The sequence below is a fragment of the Pipra filicauda genome, unplaced genomic scaffold, assembly GCF_003945595.2.
Source record: "Pipra filicauda isolate LSUMZ 115617 unplaced genomic scaffold, ASM394559v2 scaffold83_size3615187_pilon, whole genome shotgun sequence".
In the NCBI taxonomy this organism is placed as follows: Eukaryota; Metazoa; Chordata; class Aves; order Passeriformes; family Pipridae; genus Pipra; species Pipra filicauda.
Window position 1 is genome coordinate 2,789,834 of NW_024105020.1, and position 27,185 is coordinate 2,817,018.

The following is a 27,185-nucleotide window of genomic DNA, read 5'->3' on the forward strand; positions in this document are numbered from 1 at the left end:
GACATGCAGCACTGGAGAGAGAGAGAGAAGCTGAGAAGCTCAGAGCGTCCTGGAGCTGGACCGGGACGGCCAGATGGAATGCGGGGGGAGTTGACCTTGACTCCCCCCCCCCTCGCACTGCTGCCACAGTGGCAGCCTGAGAGACAGGGCACAGAGGCCCTGCAAGAGATACCAGACCGTCACAAAGACCCCCCTGTGTCTTCGTGATATGACGTGGTGAAACGACCTTGTCTGGGGTTACGAAGCCCACGGAAGACCCCTCGGTTGTGAGGCGATGGGGCTGAGAGAGAGGCTTGGATACCTCCCTCGTGGATGCTGGCAGAAAAGCCAGCCACAGCTGCTGCATGCATGAGAAGAAGAAACCTGTTGCCTTAGAAGATACTCCTGCTGCTGCTTAAGGACTGGAAGGGATCTGTCCTTCTTTCCCTCCTGGACTTTTATTTGGAGGGGAGGAGAGATCTGGTCCATTGTAAATACATATGTCATGGTAGAGATAGTTTGTGATCGTGTGTATAATGTGATATGGTATTTATTTGTACAGTCATTGTAATATATTCCCTTTTCCCCATTTGGAGTCTGGTGTGTTTTTGTCTGGAAAAACCCATCTCACATTAGGTTGAGATGTAGGAGGGGGCTTAGACTAGGGGATTGGATTTTGGGACTATCTCAAACCATGACACCACCTCTCTTTTTTTTTGTCTTCAAGAATGTTAAAGAATGCTCAGTAGTTAAAAACTACATCTCTGTGTATGGCACACAAAATTATGTTTCCCTTTAGATCAGTTGGTGGAAATCTGTGTTGTAGGTATAGAGGTTCCAAGTTTCATAGAATGGTTTGGGTTGGAAGGGACCTTAAACATCATCTAGTGCCAACCCCCCTGCCATGGTCAGGGACACCTTCCACTAGACCGGAAGTGTCTTACTCGGAACTCCATTCAGCCTGGCCTTGAGCACTTCCAGGGATGGGGCATTCACAGCTTTTCTGGGCAACCTGTTTGTGTCTCACCATCCTCACAGTGAAGAATTTCTTTCTAATACCTAATCGAAACCTACCCTCTTTCAGTTTAAAGCCATTCCCCCTTGTCCTGTCACTATATGCCCTTGTAAAAAGCCCCTCTCTAGCTCTCTTGTAAGCAGTATGGTGAGTTTGGGCTTTTTTAGTTTGGTTAAGAATCAACCCTAAAATGTTATTGTCACAAATTGCTGGTAAAAACAGTGTCGTTAGATATTCAGTCTTGGCATCCAAGGTTGCAAAATGAAAAGTTTTGTTTGTCTGTGGAGCTTTGATTTTTTTCTTATGTGCACAGATTATGATTTAGTCCTTAATTACATAATCACATATTATCTTTTTTCACTATGGTACCTGCCACATTCTCTGAACAGAAAAGACTGAGTTCAGGTTGCAAACTGCTAATACAGTGACTTGGGTTTTGCTTCTTGACTCTAACCCTTTTCCTTACTTACTGCATGTGACTCGAATTCTTTGCTTATAATGGAATGAATTATTCCTGTCTTTTACTGGTGCTTATCACTATAGCATCTGTCTGCTTTCCAAAGATTAATGAATTTACCACAACACTTTATTACAATGGCTTTTGTTTTAATTTTTTATTTGAGAGCTACCAAGACATTAATGTAAAACACCAAAAATGTTAATAATTTGGAATACACTGTGGGAACTATTTAAGATAAGATTATTCAGAGTTACTTATCCAAGCATGGTAAGGTATATGTTAAAGTTTATTGCTGCATTAAAAGCTTTGCTTATTATGAACTGTGGTCTGAAGTCAGACTCTAATAAACCTGATGTTAAATGCAAGTAGCTCTACAATTTTGGTTTAATTAGCATCATATTTTGATTTTCAAATTGAGTGAATATTTTTTGTAAAGAACTGTGTTAATCTAACAAAAATGTGAAGAAAATAGTTTAAAATAATTTAAAAAAATATTAGTCTGGTATGACACTTGAATAAATAAAAGCTATCAGTCTTAGAAAAGTACAGCTTTTGGAAGAGATGCCACTTTACTTTGGCACAGTAATTTTTGTGGGGAAATAGTAAACTGAAGGGGAAGGAAATGGCTTTTACAGCTATATCGGAAGCAAATGGAGCAGACCTGCTCTTGAATAGTGGGGCAACCTCATGACAAAGGATATGGAATAAGCGGAGGTATTCAATACTGCCTTTTCTTCAGTGTTTAGTGGCAAGGTCTGTTTTCACACCTTGAAGGCCTGTATGTCTTGTGGCAGAGTTTGGAGAAGAGAAATGCTACCAAAGGTATACGAAGCATAAATTACGGTTCACTTGAGGAAACACTCTACCGTACCAGATAAAATGCACCAAGGGAGCTGAAGAAGTTGGCTGATACCAGTGCTATACCACTCTGTCATTTTTGAAAATTCGTGGCAATCAGATGAGGTTTTCCAGAAGACCGGATAAAAGGCAAATGTCACACTGTCTTCAAAAAGCAAAGGAGGGTTACAGGGAATCTAGGGAAGTTCAGTGTGATCAGCTTCATCACAGCCACTGAAGAATGGAAGATACCTTTCTGGAAGCTGTCTAGGGTAGCAAGTCATGCCCGACCAGCCAGGTTGTCTTCTGTGGGTGAGGTGACTGAACAATGGGAGAGCAGTAGATTTGCTTTGACTACACTAGGGCTTTTGACACAATTCCCTCTTGCATTATTTAAGACAAACTGGGGAGATAACCAGTTGGATAGTGGGCTGCTAGCTGAGTGACGAACTGGCTTGACTGCCTCACTTAGACAGTAGTGGTCAACAGTTCAGAGTCAAACTAGCAAATGCTTACAAGGGGCATTTCTGAAGGGTTGGTACAGAGGGCAGATGCAGTTTAATGTCTTCATTAAAACATGGACATTACTTGATGGAATTCAACAAAGTAAAATACAGAATCCTGAACACGAGACAGAATTTATTTCATGCAACCAGACAGGCTAGGGACTCGCTTACACCCTTGTAGGGAAGGACTTGAGAATCCAGGGGGACTACAAGGTGACCACGGAGCAGCAGCTTCTATCACAGCCACTGAAGAATGGAAGATACCTTTCTGGAAGCTGTCTAGAGGGGTGAGAGACTGAGGAAGTCATGCCCGACCAGCCAGGATTAGTCAAGTTCTGAAGAAAATTTTGACTGAGTATGAGGAAAAGATTTTTCACAGTAACAGAGAGTAAGCAGTGGAAGTAAGGAGAGTAAGCCTAGAGAGGTTGTGAAATTTCTGCCCTTGGGAGAGCAGTAGACTTTGCTTGGGCTAGAGACCCCCAGAGGTCCTTTTCAACCTAATTTTTTCAGTGATTATGAGTTCTGTGATCCAGGGAATGTGAAACGGGGAAAGATACTGAATGATGCATCCAAAATAGGATTCTTATTGCTGTATCTTAATTAAAGTTTGGTAAAAAACAACTGTGGATTCATCTAGTAATGCAGCTATTCCAGAAGCTAAAATCTTGAAGTCATGAACCAGTTCTTAAATAAATGTGGGCTTTTTAATCATCTTGAAATTGCAGAAATTATTTTGAAATATTACATGATAGGAGAAAAAGTCTAATCAGGTATTGTAAAAGCTTAGTTACTGCATCACTACTTTCTGTACAAGAAAGCTTTTGAACTCTACCTGTGTATTTTTAACTCTGTTTGGCATGGTTAAATGTAAATTATATTCTTTTATGAATGCTATATATGTATGTATCAAACAATATTTAATTGGTATGTTTTTGAGGCTGTTCTTACTATGCTATTTCCATAGAAACCTTACCAGGTCTCTTTGTATATGCGTAACTAGTTTTAATTTATCTAATTGGGAAATGTGATCTCCCACTATATTCTTCTCTAATTGCAGTAAGAAAGCTCCCAAGGGCTTTTGTTCTACTGTTCAGCTCCCCTGGCAGTAGTACAGATCTGAGCTAGTTAAAAAGCACATCTCCAAGAGAAAGCATTCAGGTATTGAAGAACAGAAGAACAGTATCTGCCACTGAGCTAAATTCTCTTAAAAAGTTTGAATCCAGTTGTATCTTCAAAACTAAATACTGCTATTAATCTGCTTTGATATGGGAGAGGTTCCTCTGCTCTAAGAAGTTTCAGCATCTCTGACCCAGTGTTCAGTGTGAAGAGTTGTATACAAAGAAGTGAAGTGTAGGCTGGGAAGGCTGTTATCTCTACTGCCAGCAGCAATACTGTTGTGTATTTTTGAGATGATGTCCCTTCTAAATGTGTGACTTCCCTAAGGAATTTAGCAGTTACTTAAATATAATTGCAGTTTCAGTGGAAGAAGAAAAAGAAGAGTGAGATACATTGCAACACAATAGGATATAACTGGAATGATTGCTGTAGATATTTATGGAAAGTGTGTTTAGAAATTATTCTTCTGTCTAGCTTGCATCAGTGTTTTTTCTCACAAGAAGGGGTAATTAGCCCTGTGAAATGGAAAAAGTAGTTCTTTTTTAATAGTGAACCACATCCTAGCTGACTTCCTTCAAATTCTACCTAAATTTGGTTAGAACATGTGCATTTGCATTGTTCCAAGCTAAAGAGCTCAATCAGCATTGTTCAGGTGGAATAACCTGGACCACTCATCATGGCTTTTTTGACTGTTTATTTTGGGGTTTAAATTAAATATTTAAGCTTTTTGTGTGCTTTGTATGTGTCAGTTGGAAAGAGAAATGGATGTAGACAAGAGAACAACATTACTGTGCAAATATCTTTTGTAGTACCAGTCACCACATCACAAATTACTTTTCGATTCAATCCAGTTAGAGGTGGGAAAGGGGTTGTGAAAGGAACTGCAAGTACGACTGAACAGCAAAAGGTAGTGACCAAAGTAATAGTTTGTTGCACATGAGGGGTTTTTTTTTTTAGCATGGAAGGTTGGGTTTTTTAAAAAATTTCTTAGGCAGTAACCTGTTCCTTTTTTTTTTTTGTTTCAGCATTAAAGCTGGACGTCTCCTCTCGCACATTCCCTATCAGCTTTACACCAAGCAGTCAAGTGTTCAAAAAGGTCTCAACTTTAACAGCATATGCAAACCTGAAGATGCCATGCCAGGTCCAAGCAATATAGCTAAAGATCTCAACAGGGTGTAAGTGTTTTAGATCCTGCAATGCAGATGCTCATCATTCACCCATGATGGGTTTGCATTTATAACTATATAGCATTTTTAAAGTTCATTTCAGCTTTATGAGGGAAGCTCTGAGGCACTGAAATTTAAAAGTAAGGTATAACTATATAAATAGTTGAGGGCAGAACTACAGTTACCTTGACTTCAAGCCTTGTCTCTAGTCTTTGGACCACAGTTTGCATGATAATATCACCTAGGTGTCCTAGGATATAATATATCTGTATGGAGGCAACAGGCATGCATTAAAGGATTATGTCTAGTGACACTGAAAAGTAGGTTTTTATTTCAAAAATAAAAAGCTGGTATCATTTGACTACTTTTGCTAAAGGTACCTAGGAATGAATATAAATGTATCCTAGTTGTTAAGCTCTTTCTTTAGTCTCCTTAAAAAAAAAAAGTCACAGCATACATTACGTATGCTAACAGCAAGGTTTAAGTCACGCTTGAGAGAGAAGATGGATTAAAAAATGAAATTACAATATAAAAAAAAGTGTCCTAAAAGGCCTAGGACCTTGAGAAAGAAACTAGAACAGAAAGCACCGGTAAAACTCTTTAACTGGCAGAGGAGTTGGAATTTGGAAAGAAACATTCCGCTTGAACTCTTCTCTGGATTTCTTTTTCTTTTTGTAAGAAGGTTCCTGCAGCTTTTCCAGAAGTACATGTTTGTTCTTTAGAGGCAAGAATCATAACATTATAGAATGTTTTAGGTTGGAAAAGATACCTGGATGTCATCTGGTTCAACGCTACTGCTCTAACTGGGCCATGGATACTGTACAAGATACTGTATTTTCTGATTTATACTGAGTTCTTCCACAATCAGCTGATTTATTTAAAATCCAGTTATGCATAATGCTGAGGAGACTCTAATACATGAGTGGGATTTGTTTACATTTAGGAAAAATAAAATCAATCCCACAAAATAAATATCCTAAGCAGTATTTCATACCAGTATTATAAACCATGAGTGGTACAATCACCATCACCTCTTATTATTGCATTGTTAAAGTTTTTTTCTATGAGAAGAATATTCAGATTTCTGAAATTATCAATTTAGTCTGAAAAACATGAGTTTAAAATCCTGCCCTATCCACTGATGCTGAGTATATGCCTCTGAATATACTATTTTCAACCATGCAACTCCTCAAAAATAATATGTTTAATATAATTTATGTTTCTGATAATCTTAACCAAATTGTTGTCACAAGTAATTGGCTTTCTGGTTTAACTGCCATACAAGATAGCTAACTATTTCCCACCTCTTTTTGTGTATTTAAATTGCTAGCTTTGGGAGTTGGGAGTGATAGTTGGGTTTGTTGGGTTTTTTCAGCAGATCAAGAGTTTGTACAACTCTTGAAAGCTTTGGTTTTAATACCCAGAGTTAATTTTTTGAGTGAAAGCTTTGTCTTTACACTGTCAGAGTAAATGTAAATCACATGTTTTGATAAAAGTATAACTCCTTCTGATGGTTTGCATATTCCTGCAGCATTCATGCTGTGCGTGGTAGTACAGTTCTGTTAACAAATAAATAATCATTGCAGTCCAGTTGGAGACCTCTTGCCAAATTAAAGGCCTTGGCAGCAGCTTTTCTAATGTGAGCATGGTCACTCTCATGTAAACTCCTGGTAGTGCTGTTAATAATAGATGTAATCTGCAAAATCTTTGGTATGGCTATACAATATTTTGTGCCATTGAGAGGATGTGGCTCAGAGTTTGAGATAATTGTCTTGGGAATGTAAAAAACGCTTAAGTATATACTGATAACGATTAGGAACATAAATACTTAGTACTTGAAATGACTTGTAAATGTGCCTTTATTTATAGAAGATACAGTATTTAATCATTGTATCTGTTTCAGAAATCATGTTAAAAAGTGCGAAATGGAAAATGAGATCACATCCAATGGAATAAGTAGCTGGAATGAAGAAGAGGAAGAAGAAAGTGACGATTTTGGATTTACAGAACTGGAGGAGATTCTCCCCATACGGAAACAAAATGGGATTCAGTCTCATAAAGACAGCACTGCCATTTTTAACGGACACACACACACTTCTACCAGTGCCTTAAAGACACAGGATTGCTTGGTGCCCTCCGGCAACGGTGTTGCAAGCAGGTTCTCTCCAGGCCCTGTGCAGGAGGAGGGGAAGACTGAAAAAGGCATGGTTGACTTTAGAGACTGCACAATGCAGCAGTTGCAGCAAAGCAACAAAAATACAGACTTTTCGTGGAGTCCACACAGGACTATGAGTAACTCATCCTCATCTTCATTTTTGCACAGTAATACTAAAATAAATGGTGCTCACCACTCCACTGTTCAGGGGCCTTCAAGCACAAAAAGCACTTCTGTACCTGCTCCTAGCAAGGCAGCTTCCTTACCTGTGTCCAAACCTTCAGATTGTAGTTTTATTTCTGATTTTTATTCACGGTCAAGACTGCATCATATATCAACGTGGAAGTGTGAATTGACAGAGTTTGTCAACAGCCTGCAGAGAAAAAACAGCGGTGTCTTTCCAGGAAGGGAAAAATTAAAAAAATGGAAAGCAGGCAGGTCTGCACTTAAAACTGACACAGGTAGATACTTGTTTAAGGAGGTTTATGTTGAGAAGATGCCTTATATCTTTGTACATTAAATGTCTAAATGAGACTACATAGGTTAGTATTCAATATTCATATTAAAGTCAGACTATCTGGAAAAACTTGCTGACTTGGATGCAGTGAAAACTAACTGATCCAACTGCTTTCGGCTTTGTTTGGGTTTTTTTAACTTAAAATGTGACTTAATGTGATACTCTGGTCTATATTGAATTCCTTCTCATAGAAATACTATTCCTGACATTACCAAGATATGTGGATTGATCAAGGGGAAAAAATACTAATATATATCTATCTATATCTAAACATACACGAGTCTGTAGTTGCTGTGTGAAAATCTGTAGGGAAAAAACAGAAGAAAAAATATTATTGTTCAGCATGAAAATTTAAAAGATGAGTAACATTTGGAAGTGAGTTAAAATTAAAAATTTTTTGATAGTAAGAGTTTTATATAGCTCTGTGTCTGCTTAAATGGGTAGTGGTGTCATATGAGACTTCTGAACCTGCCTTGAAGAGAAATGTTTTATGTTATTGCATCAAGGGCCAAAGTGAAGAAACTTGTGTAATTCATGAGAGGCAGAGTGTTAAAAACACAGATAAAGTATTTTGCATCTTTAGAATCCCTTGTTTACAGTCTTACTCAATTAAAAGGTTAGCTGTCTACCATTAAAGAGATTCCAACTCTTGTACTGTAAAAATATTTGCTTGTAATCATACGAATATATGCTTGATGATAAATTGCCACATCTAAAAGAATTGTTAGATAATAAATTAACTGATTCTGTGTTTGTGCTAAGACACCCCAGTTCTCAAGCATGTTACCTTATAAACTACCTAGATATATATTTTAATCAAAAATATGGTATTAGGTAATATATTTTTATTTTCTCTTTGATTTGGCCTAGATGATTCAAATAGTTAATACCTGTATTTCATTTGACAAGTAGCAGCTTCTTAACCTGATTACTTGATTTGTAAATACACCCATTATCAGATAGTCCTTATTTTTCGAGGAATGAGTTGAAATTGTAAATTACTTAAAACAGGAAAACATTTTTCTGATTACTCAGTAACTAACTCACATGTTAAGCGGAACAGTCACTTGATGTATTGAAGTCTTTTTCACTGTTGCACTTTATGCATTGTTCAGATAAAGATTTTTTTGTTAGATATTGCCTTCTCTAATAAGTCAGCAACATAGACATGCAGACTTGCAACTTCTAGGAAATATTTGTAGTGCTTCAGGTGTGTAAGGTTTTCAATCTGGAGGTATGTTGCTCATCTTTGCTGAATGTTTGTGTGAGTATAGATACAGCACCAAATGCATGGGAGGTTTTAAACTTATTTTGGTGTGTTTCATGAAGAATAACAGTAGCTCTTAGTGCAACTAAACTTCATCTTTTCAAAAATTCTTTTGATTGATGAACAAAAAGGAGTAAAATTCTCTGTTCCAGATTCAGTGTTAACATGGCGAAATTAAGATCCAGTGCCCACAACATGTGTTAACCTCCTTGGATTGGGGGAACTTGTTAGGTAGAAGGTGTTAATTATGACAAAATAAAATAGAAACTCTTAAGTTTAATGCATTGTTTAGGTTGTTTGTGAACTGTTTATGTTTGCCTTTCTCAGAGTAAATACCTTCTTGGTGAGAGGAAACAAAAACACTTAAGATTTAGAGGTGGTAAAAACTTGTAATAGTCCTTGATGACTACTGTGAGTAGTAACAAAGTGTATAAATTAGGGTTCAAGCTTTCTATTGGTATATCTTCATACTAGGTAATGTGTCTGTTGCGAGCTCAGCCAAGCCACAGAGCTGTATAATGCACGTGGATATGGATTGCTTCTTTGTGTCTGTGGCTATCCGAAATAGGCCAGATCTCAAAGGTCAGTACTTAATTCTGTGTGTTACAGTTTACTCAGTTGAGCCTTTAAAAAACCGAACTTGTACACTTACAAAATTAGCTTTGCATATTAATAATTTCTCTTATGTCTTCGATAGTCAGACTGTTCAACTTTCATATCTGCTTATTGTTTCTGTCCTGTTTACTTTCTCACAATCCAAAAGCCAAGTGGAGAGAGAATTGGAATTCTCCTTGCTATCTCCTTTCAGTATCTAAAGTAAGAAGAGAGAAGTAAAATCTGTAGTAACTATTCTCTGTGATATTGCACGTATCTTATTGAGTCTTATATTTACCATATTAGAAATCAGAGATCAAATTTGAGTTGTACCAAAAATGGGGTTTGGTCACTCTCTGTTTAAAAAAAAAAAAAATCCTAATAATTTTCCTGAAGTGGTTTAGGAAGCTTTGTTTAACTAGGAAAGTGGAAAGGTAAAGACTGAGAATTAATTGTCTGTTTGCCTGATGCATATTTTTCAAGGAAAATTTGCTTCTTCCCTTTCCTATCTTACATGTGAAGTGTTATAAGACCTGAAGCTGAACAATTCAGAAGGCTTTTAGAAGCCTGAATTGTATGATCATCCTTAGGACATAGGAGAGTTAGTGGAGCACCTTAGCAAGTTTTGGTGGGTTTATTACAAATGTACCATTCAGAAATGGAGATCCTAGTTGTTCGGTGCAAACACTGAATTTCAGTGATGCACAAGTCTGAAGACTTGGTGCAGTGATGACCATCTCACGCCCAACTATCATAGACCTTGGGAAAAAGAGCAATCTGTACATATGATTCCTCTGCTCTCTTCTGTCCAAAGGCAGGAAAAAGATACTCCTGCTACATTTGGAACTTTAAAACCTTATTTCCTGCCAAGTTTCAAATTCCATTACTGGAATATAAAGAACGTAGATCTTTTCTGCAAATACTTTTTCTTTTCCACAGAAGTCTGCCAGAACTTTCAGTGCGTAAATTAGCTTCCATTAAAAACACCATGGAGGTGTTGATACTACAGAAAAGTCAAAAGTTTTCTAAAGATTTGATTTTGTACAGTTAAACAAGTGGAACAGAGTGTTTTGGTATTCTTCTGGTTTACTTGGCTAATAAACATGTTGAAGTTTTTAAAATCAGTACGATGTTTGCTGTATCTAACTAATGAATCATTAGGTCATTGGTGAAGTTTCACAGCTTCCATTTATACTTGTTACTAGAGGCAAACTCTTACGGCTGTATTTTCACTCCTGGAAAACTTTTCTTTTTTACACGTGACTGCAATTAAGACATCAGATTCGTTGTCACAGTTCCAAGTCGCTTTCATACCTGTTTCTTCTTCAATGCTCTAGGAGCATATAAGCTTGAAAGAAACTATAAAAAATAAATTAAAAGGCTTTATGATCTTATCCTAGTTGTGCTGTTATTAAAATGTAAGCTATTATAGATGTTGACTTTTAAGTATATGCATTTTTTTTCCATAGGAAAGCCAGTAGCTGTCACTAGCAACAGAGGTGCAGGAAAAGCACCACTGCGCCCTGGTGCAAACCCCCAGCTTGAACAGCAATATTACCAGAATAAGCTATTGAATGGCAAAGCAGGTACAGATAAGTCTGTCTGTCTGTCTGTTTTTAACTGCTGTTATAAAAGACTTTTTCCTTAAAAACTATTAATAAAGTGCACCGTGGATACATTTGTTTCTTTCATGTGGGGGATTTCAGAAAAGAAATATCTTTGGACAGCGTGGTGCACTGTGGCCTCAGGAATAGCACAGCACCATGACTTCTTGTTAGTTAGCTTTGCTCAGTATGGGTAAATTATTTTAGGATAATTTTAGGTTTTACTCACTTCCATTGAGGTTAAGATGAATGTTAAGTAGTTATTTAAAATAAGAAATAAATACAGATTGTCCAGGATCACTTTTTTTCTCAGAAAGTTAGTTATAGAGAAGAATGTACAAAATAAATTTTAAAAGTCTACTACAGTTTTTTTACTGTGAAATTAGAAACAACAGCATATGGCCAGTGAGAAATTGATTGAAGTTGGCTTTTGAGTTGCATGTGTAGAATATCTGTGTACAATGAGTTAATTTGGGTGGTCCTTAGAGCATTTTAGGTTTTTGGAAAGTCTGTGCAACTTCCGTGAGTTCTGTTTGTTTGGTACTTTGTTTCCTGAAAACCAGGGCATCTGCTGTAGTTTGAGAATTCCGTACTTGCCTGCAGTAATTTAGAAATTTGTTACTTTTTGTGTCCTGAAGTAGTAATGTACTAATGTAAACAAACCATAGTTTTATTAACAAGTTTTATTATTATACTGCCTGAACTGTATTTAGTATGAGAAAGTATATTGCTAAACATTGGCAACTTCAGTGGCCAACAACGTTCTGTTTAATCATCTTGAAGCTTAGTTTTTAACACGAGGTTGGTAGAACTGTGTATACAAGGGGCAGCTGCTATTTAATTTCAGTTAAGATTTGGATGCTGAGTTTCTCCTTTGTATATGCAGTTTTTACCAACCTTGTGGTAACGAATATTGTTGTTATAAAGTTTACACCTCAGTGAATTATTTTGGTGATACAAGAGGGGGGAAAAGGCGGGTTGTTCTTCCATGGTTGTTCATGAAACATTAGTATTTTGGAAATTTCCAGTTTTAATTTGGGGTTTTTTTAAGACATTTGGAAGCAACATATTACTGGAAGTGATGCCATTTGCTTTGTGTTTTTGCTGTAGTTTAACAACACTTCAAAACTGAGGTAGAATACATGTATGTGGAACCCACTGACCTTTAAGTTTTTAAGGACTTTTCAGTATGCACCAGGCAGAAATAGCTGTGGTTTTTATAGAGTTGGATTTTCTGTAGTATAGCTTGTGTATGAAGTATTCATTGGTGGTTCAGTTTTATACAGTGACTGCCTAACTTTTATTAGGATCTTACACTGGATAAGGGTGTGACTTAATACAATCAAGTGATGTTTGGAGAGTGAGGTGGTGAAATTACAGAAGTTTAGCTGATATTAGGATGTTCTTTGTGATTCACAAATTCAATAGTATCTCTTCTACTGTATGTGTTGCTTAAGGTTACACAGATTTCAACCTCACTGCGTAACAAGCTCAGTTTCTTACTGTGGCAGCTTTTTCTGAATATCCACACATTCATTTCTTTAACTTCAGCATCCAATCTCACTGGCTTGCACACAGGCAGGCAGCTAGCTCTTTCTTTCTTGATACTTAGGCTGATTGTGCAGCCTGTTGTTTTGGTGAAAGGATTTTTTCCTAACACTCTTTTTATAGTCTCTATTTCATTAGCTGCAGTCCATAATATTTTTTAGTCTCTTTACTAATTTTTATCTCCATGTGCAATGGTTTTATCAACAGAAAAACCCCAACCTGTTGTTTCTGCTTGCATTCTCATAAGTACATGGCTTGTCTTCCTTTTGGGGCAAAGAAATTACAGTTCGTTGTGGTCTTAAATGAAAAGGTGGAATTGCTGATTAGGCTTCTCAAACACCACAGACACTTCACAGCATATGTTTAACTGTGCCATGCCAGAGGGATACACGGTCCAGTAGGCACATGTATTGCATGGAAAAATGCTTTTTCTAAAATATCAAAAATACAAATGCTAAATTAGGCCATTAAGCATACACAATGGGAACATGTTATAAAATGAAATTAAAAGGTAGTTGGGAGCAACTTAGAACATGAGCACATTTTTACATCCATGCTTCAACATGGAACCCACTGGTTTTTGGTGCTTCATATTTTCCAGGTATTCTCTGATTTTGCCTTCTCCAGGTCTTGCTTATTTGAAAAAAGGTTCTAAATTAAAAACCAAGTAAAAAGACAGAAACAAAGCACCTCACCCCCTCAAAAAATGCACAACCAAAAGAAACCAAACAAAAAACCCCAAATCCTTATGAATCACTTTTGACCAAATACTGAATTCTGCTGCTTCAGCTACTTTTTTTTTTTTTCATTTGTAAATTACTTCTTTAGTGATACTGATACTTTGGCTTTGATCTGCATTGCAACACAAATATCTAGTGCCAATAGAATCTTGACTCTTTTATGAAGTACTTTCTTTTTCTTGTATTAATTCATCCAAAAATGCATAACTTTTAAATTTAAAAACTTGCTGTCATTCTCACCCTAAGTCGCCAAATTGGAGATAGGCTTTCGGGGTAGTAGAAATTACTTCTCTACTTACATGCCATCTTTAACGTTCATGTTCTAAAGAAAAAAAGATTAACATAGTTTGGGGTCTCTTTTCCATGGCCAGGATGCCCAAGATGTGAATGTTTTCTAGGCTTCCTTTCCCTCAACCCTAGTATCTCCCTTTTCATTCTAAAGAGCAGCAGATTTAAACCATCATATTAGTCACAGATTTATTCTCAGCGATTTCTTTTTCACAGACTTGGGTCCTGGCCTCTGATTTCTCCATCCGTTGCTCCACATTCACCATGTGCCTGTCTAGTTTCCCAGCTTTTGATGAGAGGTTCTCTACCTTGCCTTCTATTGAGGACAATGTGTTCTGCATTGCCCTGAATTTCACATGAAGTGACTCCATCAGCTCATGGGGGGATCTGCTCTGCTGCGATGTGGAAAAAGTCGACGAACCCAGTGAAGATAGACAAGATGACAGCAACATCTCAGGCCAGGGCACAGGAAGGCATGGACTAAAGAAGTTGTTCTTGTCATTCTTATCTTTATTTGGGGCATAATTTTGCTCTGATTTTCAGTTGCAGACATCTTAGGTAACTTATTGAGCTCATCATACATTGAAATATTTAAGACATAAAAAGGTGCAGAAATTTAGCAGAAATTCTGAATAAAAGCAGTTTTCCACATGAATCAGGCTCTACCCCAGCTATCTCCACTCACTCATTACACCACTTTCTCTGGTTTAATAGCTACTCATGTGCACATAGCACCATGTTTCCTTTCAGTCAGCTTGTCAGTGTGTAAGTTGTTAGTCCTGTGGAATACAGTTAGGCATGGTGGCACTCTGAAGAAAAGTCCCCATTTACTATATTTTACAAGGGTGTGTGGTATTAACTGGACTACGGTAATGAAAAAGAACTGCATAGTGGATTTCATTTTAAATAAATAGAAGTATTTTTTTCTGTATGATACCTCGTTGTTTTGATTCTAATGGGAGTTTGGGAGAGCATAATAGTTTTTGCATCTATTAATTTTTTTCAAACCAATCTGTATTTAGAGTATAACAAGTATATCGAGGTTTACGTAGTGTGAAAACCCAGATAGAAATAAATGGAAAATCCTTTACTTGTTCCCATTATTCAGTGTCATGGAATTCTGTCTAGTACCTAGTATGTAGTGGGCCTAGAGATTCTTTAAAATTTGTATAAGAACAGGCAGTAAAGTTTTGCAGAATTAGGGTCAGTCTGTCTCATTTCAAGTCTGGGGTTGCAGTATTTATAATTGTGTCATTTCGATCTGAGATAAATTTATGGTGATATTTGAAAGAAGTTGACATATCCTAAAAAGAGAATTATTAGTAAGTAAAAGCAGAAGTTCTTTTAATCAATATCCACATAAGAGTGTTAAAGGAAATATAAGTTTCTAGCCAGTGTTTTTGCATTTAACCTAGTTAGCATTCTGGTTATTTCACTTCTTAAAAATCACTTTTGGTATTTAGACTATTAGAAAAATAATTTTAAGTATGATAAAAAGTGGATTTTTATTTTGTGTGCAATTTCAGTGTTCTGGTGATAGGTGTGCTTTTTGTAAAAAGGAACATAACTGTCTTCTTGTTTAGCCAAGCAGTTGGTAAATTTTTTAGTGTCTTGTATTTGTTTACAGGTTATGGTTGTAGCAGTTAGTCACAGGTGTTTGATTATTTTTATAGTCACTAAAGCTAATCATTCTTACTTTACAGTATGGTGTATGTAGTCACCAACAAGCTGCTGTCTAGTAATTTGGGGGAAAATAGAAATGGAATTTTCTATTGATATTCTTTTTAGTGGTATGTACAGACCTATCTGCAGAGAGACATTACGGGGGAAGGGGATCTTGTTTTTTTTCTGGTCCATGATATGAATCAATATAGAACTGAGAACCTCTTCATAAATAGATAACAGTATAGAAATTGTATAAAATAAAATGCATAATTTTTATTTTATTTACATTCATTCTGTTGAATTCTTGGGAAAAATAACCTAAAGATAAATTTTATTTTCCCAGCAGAAATTAAAGTACCTGATAAGTTGGACTCATCAGTCTGGGAGCATCCGGATTCCGCACATTTAAATGGAGCTGACTTCGATCTCACTGTTCTGTCCATGGCTGAAATAGCTTCCTGTAGTTATGAAGCCAGGTAGGTAAAAGTTACCCAGTAGTTTGCATAAGATGTCCAAAAATAGCAGTTGTTAGTTTCTTTAAATTTATCTAGAGAGGAAGTTTTATGTGTTCGACGTTGTAGTTACATAGGTTGTTAGAATTTAACAGAAGGTCTTTCCTATGGATGATGCTTCTTTTTAGATGCTGCTCAATAGCTCCCAACCTACGTGTTACTTGAAATAAAGCCCATTAAAGAAAACCTTATGCCTTTCACTGTGCTGCTGTTGATTTCATAATGTTATCTTCATGTCTTTATATCAAAATTGCATTATTTTATAGAATTAATGACACATATGGAAGGTTTTACTTAAAATAAGACAGAAAGTGTGACTACTAAACTTAAAAGCATTCCTTGCAGAGACTATGCTGAGCATGTCCAATAACATAACTTATAAATCTTTGGAGTATGAAACAACTTTTATAAATATAAGCACTGTGTTAGAAGCACAGTCTTTTTCTCTGATGGAAATAATACTCCAGAAATTATTTCTTCATTGGAACCTTTCTTGAGCTTGCTAGGATAGGCAGGCTTCTATTTGTATCTCAGAAAGTTAAAGTTTATTTATTAACAGGAGCCTAATTATGTAAGCTTGCACCTTGGATTATAAGATCCAGCTATCTTAGTCACTATAGTATGTGTGTGGTTTTAATTTGAGGAAGAAGATAGCAAGGAATGCTTTTTGGAGTCTTTGTCCTCAGCATTTGCCTGAAGGCAGGTTGTTCATGCTCCATGGCTGAATATTACACAGCTGATTCAAATACTCTGTTTGCAGTTATTTTATTACCTATTAAATTGCTAGCAGTTAGACTGAGTTCCATTTCCCATCTTTTGGGGAAAAGACAAATAATTAATTTGAAAATACTCCCTATTAATTTGTGGAAAAGTTTTCACTGTGTTTACTTGAGGTTTTTTTATTATTTAATTTCAGACAAGTTGGCATAAAGAATGGAATGTTTTTTGGCCAAGCAAAAAAGCTGTGTCCAAATCTTCAAGCGGTTTCATATGATTTTGATGCATACAAAGAAGTTGCACGGACAGTATATGAAATATTAGCAAGGTAACTTGCTGTTTGTTTATGTGATCTTTCATGGTAGGATTATCAAGCGTATTTTCTTTGCCATTGCCATCTCCATGTTACTCTTCAGCTTCAATAAACCTATTCCTATTTGAGGTCTTCCTTTGTAGTAATTTTTATTTTGAGCACCATGCTTCTGAGCGTTCTTTTATCTTGACGTCAAATCCTGTAAACAGTCAACATCTGACTTCCAAAAGAGTTAAATTTTTTACTGATTACACCACGAGAAGCAGATCCCCTGCTTTGTTGTGAGATCCTTTAAAGAGGTGTTTTTTGAGTAACTTAGGAACGGGTTCTTGGAGTAACATCTATTAGAAACTATTTTCTGGTTTAAAATGCACTTGAACAAAAACTAAAAATTTGTTATTGTCAATGAAAAATAAATATTCAACTCCTCTAGCTGTTCCTTTAAACTCATGATGCATGTCGAAATTAGTCCTACATTAATAATATTACTGTAATTTACTGCTTTAGCGTTTTTAATGTCTAAGTAATGTGTGATACAAAATAAGCAGGGAAATGCCACCACAAAGGGAAGACTTTATTTGCTACATATTTGTTTTAACAGATGGTGAGCTGTTGCTGGTGTTTCACCTCCTTTACTTTGTGTTGATAGCTATACTCATAACATCGAAGCAGTCAGTTGTGATGAAGCACTAGTAGATATCACTGAAATCCTTACAGAGACCAGATTGACTCCTGATGAATTTGCAAATGCTATCCGCACTGAAATCAGAGACCAAACTAAATGCACAGCTTCTGTTGGGATGGGTAAGTAACTTCATTTCTGTTTACAAGCAGTGACTACTTTTGTTAATGTATCAAAGCTGTTTAAGTTTGCTAGAACTCTTAAGTGTTTTTGGAAGATGTTGCCATTTACATTAAATTAGTGTGAATAAAAATGCAAGAAAATCTTCATAAGTGGAAAGTTTTAAGCAAAAATGTATAAAATTGCTTTCATGTCTCCTTTGTTATCTAAACAGTATGCTAAAATTCCATCTGTATGATATTCTTGCATTTATTTTTATGAAATGCGACTGTATTTTTCCAGCAAATAGTAAAATGAGCACAGATTGTTCTCCTAATGGACATAGCAGCAAGAGTTCATAAGGTGACGTGATTTCACATAATTATTAGAAGGTACTGAAAGCCAGGATCTGTGTGATTTGTAGTAGGTATTGTATATGAAATCACACATCTGAAAAGACTTCCGTGATTTGTTTTCACTTGGCTCCTTCCTTTCTCTTTTGTTTTTCTAATTTGTCCCTAATTAATATTAGAGTTGGGTATCTGTATACCTATACTGAGTGCATGTAAGTGTATGAAATCCACTTGTGGAAAATCATGACTGTAAGCAGAATTCTTCCTTTACTGACTTTGCAATTGCAGCTACCACTATAGTTTCACTGCTGAATAACACATACTGCTAGCTCGTACTTTGGAAGTAGACACTGCAAATATATAGATGAATATATTTCATTAAATTCTTTGTTAAAGTTAAAGAATTTGACTATACTTTCTGCTTTTTTTCTTGAGTATTGGACTGCAGCATTCTACTAGAAAATCAACAGAAGTTACCACAGATGTGGTTTATTTTATTTTTACAGGTTCCAATATTCTGCTGGCCAGAATGGCAACTCGTAAAGCAAAACCAGATGGACATTATCACTTAAAACCTGAAGAAGTGGATGATTTTATCAGAGGACAACTTGTTACCAGCCTTCCAGGTACTCCTGACTTTTAGAGGACATTTTGCCTCCTGATATTAAACCAGTTTCAGCTACAAATCTGCTTTCTGGATCAAACAAGTTTAGATGCTATTGCGCATTTATGATCCAAAATGTGATAAACAGTGAAGATATACTTAATACAACTGTATGAACACAGGCTTTTTTGTGTATTTTTATTGTTCCAGGAACATAAAGTTGTACACATAAAGTGTTTCCTGACCTGTAGCTCTGTGTTGTTACTCAGTACACATATGCAGTGTAATGGGACACAGGAATGGTGCACAAAGTGCTGAGTAATCACTCATTTATACTTTTCTAGTGATCAGCTGATCTCAGCCTGCATGTATACACACATATATTTAGTATTAAATGTTCAAAGTAGTATTTTTACCTATTTAGGAAAAAAAGAAAGAAGGGCAGTAAAAAATAGGCAGCAGTAGACAATGAAATGAAAGAGTGGTAGGAGCAACATCTATAGACAGATGCAGGTTTACCAGAAATTCTCTTCATGTAACCCTTTCCATGGCCTAACACAATTTACAGCACAGTATCATTTCTTCTCTTTGGCATAACTTACAGGAGGTATTTCTTCTTCAGAATGATACTTATAGTACTGGGCTTTGACTGGAATGTTTTAAAGTTTTCAGAATTGATTTGTATGTTCATAGTAAAAACTTTTAGTGTTTGTGTCAATAATGCCACCTAGACAGAGAAACAGATTATCAAAGATAGAATCTGATTACCTGAGATTTCTAATTTTTGCTGACTTTGGTAGTGTGAACACATAGGACTAATATTTTCTGAAAGTAACAGGCCACCTCTCCAAAACCCAGAAATATACTTCAGTTTATCACACTTACATATGTGCTGTTGCCATGGATACCTACAATTTCCAGTGCTTGGTAATTCAAAGCACAAGTAATACAGGTATGCTATCACTTCTACTTGAAATATTATTTTTCTACCCAGGAAGCAGTGGAACAGTGGTCAAAATATTTGTTGGCTTTCTTTTAGATTAAATCAGTTGTACATGATGGAAAACATATTACATGTTGGACACTCTCTTTGGACTGAGTGTTGTGAGGATTCAGAGCTATATAACCTGTAACAGGCAGTATCTTGTCAAGACAGTTTGCAAGTAGGAGTTGTTCACATTTTACCCAGAAATAAAGAGACTTGCTGCAGTATGACATCCAAAACTAAAATATGAAACAGATGAAAGAAATAAATATGAAGACAGCAAAAGTTTCCATTCAAACCATGTTTTATGGAGCAGAATTTATTTTATATGGTATATATTTATTTGTTAATCTGACACAACCTAGTGTAGATTTAAAAAGAAAAATTTTATTTTTTTCAAAACTTAACTAGCTCTGAATTGCATAGGGTTAACAGAACTAACTGCTTTGTTGTTAGGAGTTGGCAGGACAATGGAATCTAAGCTGGCTTCTTTGGGAATTAAAACCTGTGGAGATCTGCAGTGTGCTTCGATGTCAAAACTACAAAAAGAATTTGGTCCAAAAACAGGGCAAATGCTCTACAGATTTTGTCGTGGTTTGGATGATCGACCTGTTCGTACAGAAAAAGAAAGAAAATCTGTTTCAGCAGAAATCAACTATGGAATAAGGTTTACACAGGTAAATTCTAAATTGCTTCTTTTCTGCAGTGACTTCTTTCAGCTGTAGAAGAGTCTTCTCATATTCTGATTATTTTCACTTACACTTTGATCTGTTAGAGCACCATCTTAGCCACGAAATAGAAATGAGGAAAATGAAGAAGTAGGAGACCAAACGATAAAATGGGAGGAGAGACTGCAAAAGTATTGGACTGAAAAGAAGCTTGCACAAAATTAGCTGGCTATTCTGCATTCGTTATACAAGTCTGGTACAGAAAAAGAGAACTGCAGTAGGTTTGTCAGCACCTAGCATTCTCTTTCATTTAAATGCTGATTATTTGAAGATGCCAGTGGCTGAAACAATCACCAGCTGCTCCAGTACAGCATTTTTATTAGACTTCTTACAAATATTGTCGGGGTGGGGGGAGTGTTGTTGACAAAATTGTGTTTAAAAAGTAACTCAGCTTTTTGTTGAGAACTTGAGTATTTATAGGAATTATAGAAAAAAGTCAACAGGTTTGGAGAGACTTCATGATGTTGTGTAGTCCAGCCTTTTGCTCAAAGCAGGGGAAGCTATGAAATCGGAGCAGTTGCTCAGGACTTTATCCAGTCTGGCGTTGGAAATCTCCGAGAATGAAGACTGAACAACTTCCCTGAGCAACATGTTCCACTGCTTGACTTTCCTCATGGAGAAAAAGATTTTCCTTATAAGCCCTACACTCTTCATCTTCTAGGTTTGTGCTGAAAGTTAGACTTGGAATTCTGTGTTGGGGTTTCTAAATACAATTTTTAAAAACTTATTTCCGAAAGGACTTACTGTACATATATTTCAGCATTAGGATAGGAATCTACCATCTCACCTAACTTCAGCGACCTACAATGTAAACAAAACACTTGAAGTTAAATAAGACTATTGCCAGTGAATCAGCTTGCTCTTTTCAATTTACACAGTCTGGATTGTATTAACCCTTAATGATTTACCTTTAATATTTGAAGACTATTAATTACCTAAACCTGTTGTTTTTTCTCTTCAGCCTAAGGAAGCAGAAGCTTTCCTTCTCAGCCTCTCTGAAGAAATCCAACGTAGGCTTGAAGCTGCTGGTATGAAGGGTAAACGATTGACCCTTAAAATTATGGTCAGAAAGGCTGGAGCACCAGTGGAGCCTGCAAAATATGGAGGTCATGGAATCTGTGATAATATTGCCAGGTAACTACTAGGCATGAACACACTACTGCAGGATTTTGAGCACCAAAATTTAGAGGAAGAAAGGACAGAAATTTCAAAGTTCTTGATACCTCTGTCTGTGTATCAAACTTGCAGTGAAATAAGAAGTAGTATCAAAAGTCCTTTTTGTTTGGGTTGTACATATGTGGTGTTTTGGTCATCAGTAATACATATGTACATATATATTGTTGGTGTACCTTTCCACAGGTATTGAGTATAGTATTGAGCTGGAGGTTTTCTTGTAGTGGCTTGTAGAAGACATATTTACATCCTGCACTACAGCACACACACAACAGCATTTTTATTTCTTACAGTGACCAGCCAAGTTGAAAGTTCTGCTGCTGCATACTGCTTTCACTCCCTGAACTGTGTGACGTTGGGTACTTTCCCCAGAGAGGCTTTCTGCTCTTCCTTGATAGGTTGTTGGTCACATGCTGGTTGTGACAGTTGGAGTCAGTTCTCAAAGAAAATTGCACTTTGTACTTGTCAAGAAGGACGTCTGACAGTTTGGTAGTTGTCCAACTCTAGACATGGGTGCTGGGGCAGTATTTGCAGAATGATTTGCTGCAGAAGACTGAGAGGCCACTTAGGATTCTGAAGATTGGAGCTGGCATCAGACACCTTGAACTGCAGTCATCTGTCTTAGTACAAACCAGTTTGTTAGTGTTGAATCTTGTCTTTCTTCTTGTTTTACCAGTAAGTCTGCAGAGAAGTTTTTGGTCCTAGAAAAGACAAGATTCAAAGTGGAGCTTAGGAAGTTGAATCTCAAAATCTCAAGGTCAAGGACTGTGCCCCTTATTTCAGTGGTTCAAGCAGGCAACCTGTTCATGTCTCTTGACCTCCACACTTAGATCTTTTCACGTAGTTGTAAGTTCCTTATCAGAAGTGCCTTTGTTTTTCCTGTGGATCCTTATCCATGTAATAAAGTCCCTCCTACTTTGTCTCCCCGTAGCACTGTTGATCTCATTGAAATGCTCCCTGTAATGGCTGCCCATCTGTGGGGATATGGGATAAGCCAGTTATTTTACCTGGGTAGTCAGTTGATAGGTTGCTGTCAAAGGAGTAGGAGCTTCAGCTTCCACAAGCAGTGCTGTTACTCTTACCCGTTTTTTATTTCTGATTGATCTTTGTTTTTTATTGATAAACTGGATGATGTTATGGTTATGCTATTTGATGGTATAGGTATTGTATTCCTGTCTTTGTTAGAGCATTTCTGTTCAGTCCAATGAAAAACTTTTTAGCAGCAGCAGAGTAAACGAGAGGTTGGTTCCAAGCAAATGGATTACAATCTCAGAGTGGTGTTCCCTCAAGTGTCTGGGTTTTCTCTTTGGTTTAAAATTTGCTTTGTAGCTATAGCTCATGACCCGTTTCTTGCTCCTTCACCTCACAGGTGAATGAGTTGCTATGTTTTCTTACCCTACAGATCAAGATTCCCTAGAATAATAGTCATAGTACTACAAAGGATTCAGACTTGCAGACACACTTAAAATGAAAAAAATTCAGCTTCTGAGACATTAATGGTATTTTTACCGCATCTTTGAAATCAAGTCCTGATAGTACAGCATAGACCTTTTTAAAATATTCTTCCAGAATGTTGTGTACCTTTAGACTCACACTGATATTGATCCCCTTTTTCTTAAAAATATTATCATCTAAGGCTTAGGGAGATCTTCATCTTGCTCACAGTAGGAAGCAGTTTCATTTTCATATTGGCAGAACTAGACCTTTCTGGAGATTACTTGCTTTTCATTGTGGTTTCTAACAGACCATGTTTGTTTATTCTTTTTAGGACTGTGACTCTAGACCATGCAACAGACAGTGCAAAAGTAATTGGGAAAGAAACTCTAAATATGTTTCACACAATGAAACTGAACATTTCAGATATGCGAGGGGTGAGTTAATGGGAAAACTGAAATTTATTCTCTTTATGAACCTTCTTTGTTGTCTTTCATAAATTTTCAGTTCCCCAGGGTAGATGATAACCCAACTTAAGCAGAAGTGTAGATAATACAAAGCTTATGTAGGCTACACAATCATGCTATGTTTGCTATATTTACCTTTGAAAAACATGGTTAAAAAGCCATAGATGTAAAAAAAAAAAATTTTACTGGGGTATGAATTGATCCACAACTTAAACAGCCTCCTAAGGTAGCAAAGTTAGACTGTATCTTCTACAGTTCTACTAGCACGTGTAAATTTTATTTTGCCATAGAATTTTCTGTAAACTTTTGCAGAGCTATTAGTTAAGTAACTAATATAAATACTGCTTGTAATGCCAATCAGAGATATAGATTAGAGGAGATTTTGTTCTAGACTGCAGGTCTTAGAGCAAGAAAAGTTACCAGCCCATAGTTTGGCCTTTGTTTGCAGGTGATTTGCTGGTTCTTTTAATTCATAATTTATTTTAGAACAGTCTTGCTCATCTCAGTGGTTTTGTCATAGCAATGTGAACACATGATAAGACTGTTTTGGCATCAGCCATTTGTTAAAATGGAGCACAGAGTATTTATTGGTCATCTGGATATAGAAGTAGGGTTTTGACTCACAGTGTTGCCTTACAAAGTCAGCCCACTGGCTTGGAGGTGAGGAAATATTTATTTTCCTGTCCCTGTCTTTTTCTAGTTTCTTGTCTGTCTCCTTTGCTGTCTTTGCTGACTTCTTATGTCATTCTGTTTCACCTGATTTCTTTAGCCCTTGTTTTAAGAGGATTCTAATTTAGAGTTACTGTCCCCTGGATGCTGGACTTGTTGTTCTGCAAAACAATGTACTACTTCTGACCAGGTGGCTCTGTTGAGTACTGGAGGGGCCATTCAGTTCTAGATTATAAAAAAAAAGTTCAGAACCATCCAGGATCCCTTAGTGGTTGTCCTTTCAGCTGACTTCAGACACCCCCAATGTATATGTCTGTGCAGGAGCTAGTCCCCTTAAGCTTTATACATGAGGTGAGCCGTGCTTCAGTGTCTTTTTTCTGTCTTTCTAGAAAAGATTCTGAACTGATACCATTGGTTGTTTGTGCCCACACTCGGGCAGATAAATGCATTCAGTTGTCCCATGGACTTCACATAACACTTGAACTCAGGCTCTTGTCCTAAAAGGCAGAAAAAAACCCAAGGCAAAGCTGTTCAGCACATCAAATACAATATTCCAAAGGCTTTGTTTAAGTTCTAGAACTCAAACCTAGAAATATTCCAAAGCAAAAACAAAAAGCACGAAGAAAAACTTTTTACAGTGATGAGGTCATTTCCCATTATTGCAACTAAGAAACTGTTAATAAAAAAATTACTCCTATGTAATTATAGAAGAAGACCTGGTAGAAATATACACTAGCTCCTTCGCACTTTCTGAGTCCTATATACAATTTTTTCTAGGTGCCCAGTTTTTTTCTTAAAAATTATGGAGGATTTGTAATAAGCTCACACAATGTACCGGTGCATTCTTAGTTGGACCTTGTTTTTGACCCCCTGCTCATTTGGTATTTAGAAGTTACATGAAAAATTAGGTTGTCTTGAAAAAGACTGCTTCCACCAAGGTACTTTAATCCATTGAGACTTTCTGAAAACCATGTCTAGAAGTGAAGCAATATTATTTTTTTCATTTATAGACTTAAGTGATGGATATAATATACACTGTCCTTGGGGAAAACATTGCTTTCTTGTGTGGGTAGCCAGATTTAATACTAATCACTTCCTGGTCACTAATTCTATATCTCTTAGTGTCTAAGAAATTTCATAATAAACACATTGTTTCATGATCCTGTTGACAGCACTTTTCTATATCAGAGAAGATGGTATTATCATTGTAATTTCTTAGTTGTTGGATTGTGCTGGATGATCCTGGGATTTGTTTGGGTTGTTTTTAGTGGCCGTTTGTGTGTATTTCAGCATACTTTTATTTGTCCTCTCCCCCACACACAACAAGTAGCCAATTCCAAAGAAGGCAGTGCTATTGTGATAGAATTACAGATTTTTTTATTTACTTTATTTTTTTTATTTTAAACTTCTTCAAATGAGTGTATTTATGTTTTGGATTTAGGTTGGAATTCAGGTACAACAGTTAGTTCCCATCAGTAAAACCACTTCGGCTCACTCAGCAGTACAATCTGGACATTTACCTGGTGGATCACATTCAGTTATTGATCTTTTTCATGTTCAGAAAGCAAAAAAACACTCAGAAGAAGAACATAAGGAAGGTCAGTAAGCTTTGTACTTGGCGTGTGTGATAATGATCAGTTCTGAAGGACCCCAACATAGATTAACCTTTGGAATACTTATTCAATATTTTGCCAGTATAAATTATTTAACATAAACTTTTTGAGAGTGGATTACGCTGCTGCAAATGAAAATGCTACTAATAAATATTTGTATAAGGTTATTCCAAACTTTTTTTAATTAATTGTAACAAAGGATACTTTGAAATAGGAAGTGTTATAATTATGCTATATATTGCGTAAACTCTTTAGCAAGTAACACTGGAAACTAACTTCACTGTCTCTTGAATCTTCAGAGTATTTTTAACTATTAGATGATCATTCGGTATTTTGTTTTCATATATGTAGTATTTGTGGCTGCTATGGACCTCGAAATATCTTCTAATTCAAGAACCTGCACTTTTCTTCCATCTCGTGGTACCCATCTCACACCTGGTCTCAATTCTAATGCCAACAACACCGAGTCTGCTGTCAAATGGAATGGCATGCATTCTCCCATCAGCGTAAAATCCAGGCTTAATTTGAGTATTGAAGTTCCATCTGCTTCCCAGGTAAAACCTGAGAATATTAATCATCTGCAGTATATTGTAATAACTTGGGATTGTCTATGTTACTTGGATAGACTGAAAAGGAGCTCTTTTTAAATAAAAAGAGTTCTAATATAGTATGATGCACAGTAAGTAACTGTTATTGATGCAAAACTACTTTGCCTTAATAAAATAAATAATGTTGAAGTTAAGATGCACACTTAACATTTGTACAGGATATACTGTTTATATGAGAGGAAGGCAATCTTTATTTAAGTAAAATATTTCTAAGGGTTTGGGGGATTTTTTTTTTGGTGCATTTTAGCAAATGGAGAGCCTTTTATTTCCACATGTTATTCAAGTAGACATCTGTTAGAAGGGTCTGCTGTGAGCCAGCTGCACTGAATTTTATAGGTATTTTAGGTATAAGCAGATTTACTTGCTCTTCTGTAAAAGTCTGTCATTTTAATTTCTGTAATTTAAATCTGTAAAAGCATTTGTTGATGTTCTTATAACAGCTTTTCCACATATTTATACATTTTTAAGAAGCAAATTACGCTTTCGGCAGAAAACTTGTTGCTATAATGCAATAACCAAACCAGCTCAGGATCTAAAAGTAATTTGACTGAACAATGCGAAGCTCTGTACACTCAGACTGCTACAGAGGGAATATGTATAAACAAGTGCAAAGTGCACTGGCTGTGTAGTAGAGTTCCTAAAACCTTGGTGGCCTTATGGCACGATGTGCTCACGTTTCCTTTTGCTTTTAACCACACTATAATACAGAATATAATACAAAACGTGGTACAGGGAAGGAGTGATGAAGGTTAGTGCCACACTGCTTTTTGT

General features: G+C 36.4%; 1 protein-coding gene across 7 annotated transcripts in view; it reads left to right on the forward strand.

Moving 5' to 3' along the window:
- Positions 1-27,185, forward strand: part of REV1 (REV1 DNA directed polymerase) — a 70,851-nt gene that overhangs the window by 18,931 nt on the left and 24,735 nt on the right. For 5 of the 7 annotated variants that reach the window (XM_027718116.2, XM_027718114.2, XM_039390552.1 and 2 more), the window contains exons 5-17: positions 4,939-5,088; positions 6,983-7,695; positions 9,493-9,600; positions 11,082-11,198; positions 15,801-15,933; positions 16,886-17,014; positions 17,649-17,803; positions 18,640-18,759; positions 20,179-20,399; positions 21,412-21,584; positions 23,392-23,494; positions 25,635-25,791; positions 26,158-26,360. In XM_027718116.2, coding sequence (XP_027573917.1) covers positions 4,939-5,088; positions 6,983-7,695; positions 9,493-9,600; positions 11,082-11,198; positions 15,801-15,933; positions 16,886-17,014; positions 17,649-17,803; positions 18,640-18,759; positions 20,179-20,399; positions 21,412-21,584; positions 23,392-23,494; positions 25,635-25,791; positions 26,158-26,360 — 2,482 coding nt within the window. The remainder of the gene's footprint in view (positions 1-4,938; positions 5,089-6,982; positions 7,696-9,492; positions 9,601-11,081; positions 11,199-15,800; positions 15,934-16,885; positions 17,015-17,648; positions 17,804-18,639; positions 18,760-20,178; positions 20,400-21,411; positions 21,585-23,391; positions 23,495-25,634; positions 25,792-26,157; positions 26,361-27,185) is intronic. The other 2 variants (XM_027718115.2, XM_027718118.2) reach the window with 1 other exon arrangement.